We start from the raw sequence: 6403 nt of genomic DNA, 5'->3' as shown, positions 1-6403 counted from the left end.
AAAAAAAAAAAAAAAAAAAAAAAAAAAAAAAAGTAAAGAATAAAAAAGAGAGACAACAAAAAAAAGAGAGAGAGAGAGAACGAAAAAAACACACAAAAGAGGAAAGTAAATCGAACGATAGAAACAATATAGCATGGAATCGGGCCTCGGGTCTTTGCTTTTCCATTTGTCGTCGAGTCCGCTTCGTACGATCGCATGCGTATCCTTTCGTTGATCCCACGAAATTTTATGGCATTTTTATCTTTGTATCCGTATCGACACGATTATTCGGGAATCGAATACGTTTCTCGCCACGATTTTTTTGAATATCGAGCTTACAAGTTCGCATAAACTTTTCGAACACCGATAATCCTCAATGGAACAATTTTCGATCCGTATCGTACTTACGTATTCTTCGTCCTTTCGAAACTATAGTATTACGAAAGATATGGATAGTATCTATTCTGAATAAAACAAAATGAAACTTCGAATTTATATCTTGATAATTCATATTACGGTACCAATTCACGTTGAAGTGGCACAGTATATTTTAGATTAGTAATATGCTTATAATACGTTTTAAGATTATATATGCGCACACCACCACCGTGTGAGCGTCGTTTTAATCACTATCCTATATATCGACGTTCTCGAATAGGCATTTCCATCGAATGTATGGAACGAATCCTTCCGATATTTCACGAAAAATAAATTGGAAAATTTAACGAGACGATAACAAGATCACGTTGCTTGCCATAAAACTCAACGAATCATGAAATATTATATTGAATCGAATCGCGGTCAAGTATGAATTCGAAAAAATGCTATTACTTGAAGAAAGTTGTCTCGAGTTTCGTTCAATCGGAATCAAAGGAACGAAAACTAGCTAGACGAATTAATTGGGTGGAAGGTTGAACAGATCTTTCATAAAAGAAACGCGGTGGGCGCGTTTCCTCGAACAGGAAACCGATTATTCGAATCGATTTAATCGCACGTATACTCGATACGAAAGTTTTCGTTTAATCAGCCGTTAGATTCGAAATGAACACACAATCGATAAATTCTCTCGTTCATCGTTAACACGAAATTTATCATGGTGCTTGACAATATTCACCAAGGATTGTTTGCGATCGTGAACGCCGATATATCGAAATTGATTAAAAATTTCGATGGCAGGGGTCACGGATGTGCCACCGCTGCGTTCTGCTCCTCCCTTGTATAATTTTAACTGTACGAACCGTCGTCGAGACTCGACGATTCGGCCATTCGTATCGAATCGTCCGTGGATTTCGTGCGAAGATTCGCGAACGAGAACAGTGAGAAATTACAAGCATCGAATAATTAATTAGTAACCCATTCTCGGTATGAAGAGGATAGAGTGCAGGCATTTACTTGTGAATGAATTGATTCGAAGAAATGATAGCAGTTGCAATCTTTGATAATCATTCGAAAGTCGATCGTATTTCTTTCCTTTTCGAAATAATATCATGTGTAATATCGTTCACATCGATAAGTTCGCGTTATAACGAATCGATTGAATTCGTCGTTTTTATTCATTACATCGCTTAATGTAAGTCCAATTCAAATAATAACGAAGTATGTGTACATGCACGTATGATAATGTGTACGATATGATTACAAAATCAATGGAGGATCAATTTGGTCGAAAAAAAGGAAATTAATAATCGGCAAAACGGCGCATGTCTGAGGCAAACAACATGTTTAATCGATAAACGTGTCGTCGAAGTTATATCGTTTTAACTTTTAAGGATGTCCATCCCGCCACATTGGTACTGCGAGTTATTTTTCGATGACTAGAGGCATATATTTTTACGCGTTAGATCGCATCGTAACGACACACGATTATGGATACATATATAAAACATAAGACGCGCATTTATACGCATATATACGCAGGCACAGATGCTTTCACAACCCCGTAGACGCAATAATTCGACATAAAAAGAGGCTTCGAGCGGCCCGGTCGAACTGCCATGTAACGGGTGCGCGTTTCGTATCGTTCTATTTTTATCTAGTCTATCTTCCTTCGATTTTGTTCCCGTCGAATTTACCAGTAGAAGAAGTATACGTTGTTTTTAGCAGGCCTAAAAACGTTACTGCTGCTTTTTACGATCGTTAAGAGCACTCGTTCTTCTCCTTTATTTCGCTCCTCTTTTGCGCTGTTCTCTAGAACTTCCCGATTCTTTTTTTTATCCTGAATGATTGACTATCGATCGTTGAAAAAGGGCACAAAGAAATTAAAGTTTGGACATACGTGGTAATTTATTCGATGAAAATTATTTTTTATTCCTTCGAGGAAAGGAATGGCGATATATGTATTATAATTAGACGCACCATTCAAAATAATTAAAAGACTCTGTGTTTAACTGTTTATACCCAATATATTTTATAAATTCCCTTTAAATAAGACATAAGTATTATATCTAAAATGCTACGTTTCCCCTATATTTAATGTTAATGTTCGATTTATTTTTGTCAAACGATTAGAAATTTTTAAACTATTTTGAACAGAACACCTGATTAATTAGCTACAAAATAAACTTATAGCATTATAATATTATTATTGTATATTATACATCGTTTCTTCCTATAAAGCACGACATTCACTGTGTCAAAAAATTTATAAAATATTTAATTGTCAAAAAATATTATTTTAGAATAATTCTATTCAGATATTATATATTGTATTATTTAAACTATACAAATATGACTAGCTAATTTCTTCGTTTCATACGAATATCTAAGAATGAAATGAAGAAAATTCTTTTACAAAACTATTTCTTTAAATATAATATACTCTTGATATTAAATGTGCAAACCTGTTATCAGTCTCATTAACGACCTAATTGTTGATATTAATTGCTGTTTATTTCTTCTGTAAATATTTTCAATGTGCATCACCGATTCCTGTTATGCATTGTCACGTACCGCAATGTTTCTATCGGACATTATGCAAAACATAATTGTATGTACTTTCTACTTGTGAAAGACAATTATTATGTGCACATACATAATATATCTTTGGAAATATATCACACAAATTTTTGCACTTGTTTCTGATAACTCTTATATTGAAATATCTTTATGAAAAATTTATCAAAAAGTTGTTATAATAAACAAATTCTGAAAGCAATTTCGAATTAAAGTTAAATGCGGTTCAGAAAACTGAAAATCCGCAGAGTTCGATTCTGTACAGTATTCTCATATGTATTAAAATACATATTATGAAGAAAATTTGAATATTATGCAATATATCATTATTATATCAGTAAAACTTTACATTGAGAAATGAATCTCTTAAATTTCCTTTTATTATAATTGAATTTCATCCATCACATATTTTCCAATTAAAACAATATGAAATCAATCTATAAATAGTAGATATTAAAGAACTTTTGCACTTGTCACTGTGCATATAAAAGATATTTTTCAATTTCTTACAATTTCATACATTTTCACTTATCTGTCAATCTGATAAACAATGGAAAAAGAAAGTATTACTTGAATCACGCTTTTCGAATTTTTCGCGTGTAATTAAACGTTTCTAAACATCATTCATGCTCAGTTCCAATTTTCTTGCATTTTCACATTACCTCATAAGATCGTTTGTAGAAAGCTAATAAAAATATTGCTATCGTTGAAAATGTCTATGAAACTCGACATATAATGAATCGAACATCCAAATATAATTTATTTCTAATCGTGAACAACCAAAGAAAAAAATATTTGATAATGATTGAAAGCCGATTCACACTGCGACACGTCGAGTCTCGGCAATACATGCTAAAATATATCTATATAGAGAAGGATTTAATATATTGAATCTATTTATAATATTATATTCCTGTTATAATAATATTTGTATGCTACAATAAGAGCCTCCTATATGAATATTATTATAATTCACATTCTATACATATACATATATTAATACTATTAATATATTATATTTATATTATATATTATATGTGTATAATAATATTAATACATTGTCAAATATATAAATATTTATGATTCATCAACGACATGGCAACTGCATTTTACTATTGCCGCCTAGTGGGGATCGGCTTTATATTTTCGCAAAAGAATTATTTTTCTTTTGCATAAGAATTTATTTTTTAATATTTCAATCAAAGATATAAATATCGTGAATACTTTTATAAATCGAAAATGAATAGTGCAAAATTGAAATCGGGCATTCTACAATGTTGTGTATTCAAATAAAAAAATTATATATTTCCAAGACAATTATCCTTGGAAAGAAATACTTACTTGGAAGTAAATGACAGATAATTTTATTTGCTCTAAGCAAAATTGTTGTGTAAAAGGATTCGTACTATCGAAGAACCGATTTAAAATATTTAAATATTTTGAAGCTTTTGTAGTTGCTGGAAGTGTCTATCGATGCGTATGGTTAGCGATTACGAGGTTAAGAACTAATGGAGAAGATTGTTGTAATAAATTATAGGCATTTTCTTCGGTATGTGACGTTACCACACAAATATAGATTAGTAACGCACAAAATGTTACAGTAAATTGTATTCTAAGGATGTAACAAATAATTGTAATGTTTAAACGAGCAGTAACCGTATATGTAATCTGTTTGTTTAAAATAAATACCCATTAAGTGTACAAAATAACAATTCCGACCTATACTGTGAAGAATTAATAGAAATACACCTCTAATTAAAATAATTACTTTGGATTAATTTTTTTATTCTTTGTTAATTATAGATATCCATGCCATATATAATATTTATAATAAATAAATTATAGATAAATTATACATGCAAAATTAAATATATAATAAATTTTTTTTTAAATATAAAATTTAATAAAGATGGTGTTCCTTTGATTACTTTCATACACGGCAGATGTCACTTCTGTCGCTATAAAGTGAATCATCAGTTAATATTTGTTTCGTGCCATGTATTTCTAATTGTTAAATTATTTTACACTGTGCTTATTTTATAATATAAAATTTTGTGCTACATTGGAAAGAATATTTTTTATTTGAATTTTTTGAAATTTAATTCGTAATGGGTAGAAGATATTATTGTGAATATTGTGACAGATCGTTTAAGGATGACCCAGAAGCCAGAAAAAAACATCTTTCAAGTTTGCAACATGCAAAAAATCGTGCAGATCATTATAATATGTTCAAAGGTAATTATATTTATTAAAAGTAATTATATTTATTAATTTTTTATTGATAAAATATTTTGAAGATTTGATAAAATGTATATATATCGATCATAACCTCAAAATCACTTGTTTTAATATTACTAATATAAATTTTGTTTATTTTTTATAGATCCAGAAATTATTTTAAGGGAAGAATCTACAAAGATACCATGTAAGTGGTATTTAACTAATGGTGAATGTGCATTTGGTCTTGGTTGCAGATATTCCCATTATACTCCTCCTATGATATGGGAACTTCAACGTCTTGGTATTATTCATAATAATTCAATGATAAATAAAAAGAATATCGCACAATATTTTTATATAATTTTTTTTTTACAGTTGCTATGAAAAATCAATCAAAATTGAATATAAATCTTGAAAATGGCTGGCCAAATCCTGACGACATAATTAAAGAATATTTTGAGAATAATACAAGCGCAAGCACTACAGATGATTTTACATATCCTAATTGGCATAGACCATCAGAGCTACGTGATTATTCTATGCTATCACCATCGTTATGGCCTATTACACCTGAAAGTTTAGCAAATACTACGAGATTTGAAGAATGGGGTTAAAAATGTAAGGAATATAACGTTCCTTGTTAAATTAAATACATATATTTAAAACTCATCCAAAAGAGTAAATAATATATGATATATAAACAATTTAAATATATAGTTTTTCAAAAAACTGAATATTTTGTTAATAAATGAACATATAAAATTAGGACATGTGTTCAATCTTTTAAATAGGAAATATTATTGATAATATTATACTTGTAATAATATTATTTATTTAATAATTAAAATAAAAATTAGGAAGAAAACAAATAGTTTTTTGGTATTTTTTTTGATTAAACAGATGCACCATCTTACGAGGCAAGAATGAATCAGACTCGGTACTGTTCGGTATTTGTCGGTAACTTCCGTGACTACCATCTGTCCTCCATCATCCCCTCCACCAATCACCGATCAGAAAGGCGAGCACACAATGAACTCCGGTACACCGTCACACAGTAGCGAAGCACCCGTTGCCACGATAGTTTGGCATTTTAACGTCGTGTTCGGCGCGCCGCCGTGTCGTTTCAATTTAAAATCGAATTTAGTGTATGTTTGCGAGTCGAGAACTGTGTTACGATTATGAGATTGACTCGATTGCGTGACTCGTGTGAATTTTCGTTGGTGTGCCAATCAGAAAGTGTTTGAAACTTCTC

The 6403-nt window shown here is 30.4% G+C and overlaps 2 protein-coding genes across 4 annotated transcripts in view; both read left to right on the top strand.

Moving 5' to 3' along the window:
- Positions 1-4856: 4856 nt before the first annotated feature.
- LOC102670946 (zinc finger matrin-type protein 5) lies at positions 4857-6187 on the top strand. Of its 2 annotated transcripts, XM_031512506.1 has the most exons (4): positions 4857-5166; positions 5315-5452; positions 5527-5769; positions 6052-6187. In XM_031512506.1, the coding sequence occupies exons 1-3, from the start codon at positions 5040-5042 to the stop codon at positions 5763-5765; spliced, it is 504 nt and encodes a 167-aa protein (XP_031368366.1). In that variant the 5' UTR covers positions 4857-5039; the 3' UTR covers positions 5766-5769; positions 6052-6187. The 2 variants fall into 2 exon arrangements, with proteins under 2 accessions (XP_031368366.1, XP_006619951.1); XM_006619888.2 differs by lacking the exon at positions 6052-6187 and having other exon boundaries at positions 5527-5814.
- Positions 6188-6189: 2 nt separating this feature from the next.
- LOC102671182 (pleckstrin homology-like domain family B member 1) overlaps positions 6190-6403 on the top strand; it is a 71548-nt gene continuing 71334 nt past the window's right edge. Inside the window, exon 1 of one of the 2 annotated variants that reach the window (XM_031512503.1) lies at positions 6190-6403. The gene's annotated coding sequence lies outside the window, so the exon portion shown is untranslated. The other variant, XM_031512504.1, reaches the window with a different exon arrangement.

Source organism: Apis dorsata, unplaced genomic scaffold, assembly GCF_000469605.1.
Source record: "Apis dorsata unplaced genomic scaffold, Apis dorsata 1.3 scaffold_452, whole genome shotgun sequence".
Taxonomy (NCBI): Eukaryota; Metazoa; Arthropoda; class Insecta; order Hymenoptera; family Apidae; genus Apis; species Apis dorsata.
The sequence above is the reverse complement of the archived record's forward strand: the minus strand, read 5'-3'. Positions and strand labels throughout refer to the sequence as shown.

Bases quoted from the DNA above. Each gene is read 5' to 3' on its own strand.
- LOC102670946 (XM_031512506.1), top strand. From the start codon at position 5,040: ATGGGTAGAAGATATTATTGTGAATATTGTGACAGATCGTTTAAGGAT. The intron at 5,167-5,314 runs GTAATTATATTT...TATTTTTTATAG, and splicing joins TCATTATAATATGTTCAAAG to ATCCAGAAATTATTTTAAGG. The intron at 5,453-5,526 runs GTATTATTCATA...TTTTTTTTACAG, and splicing joins ATGGGAACTTCAACGTCTTG to TTGCTATGAAAAATCAATCA.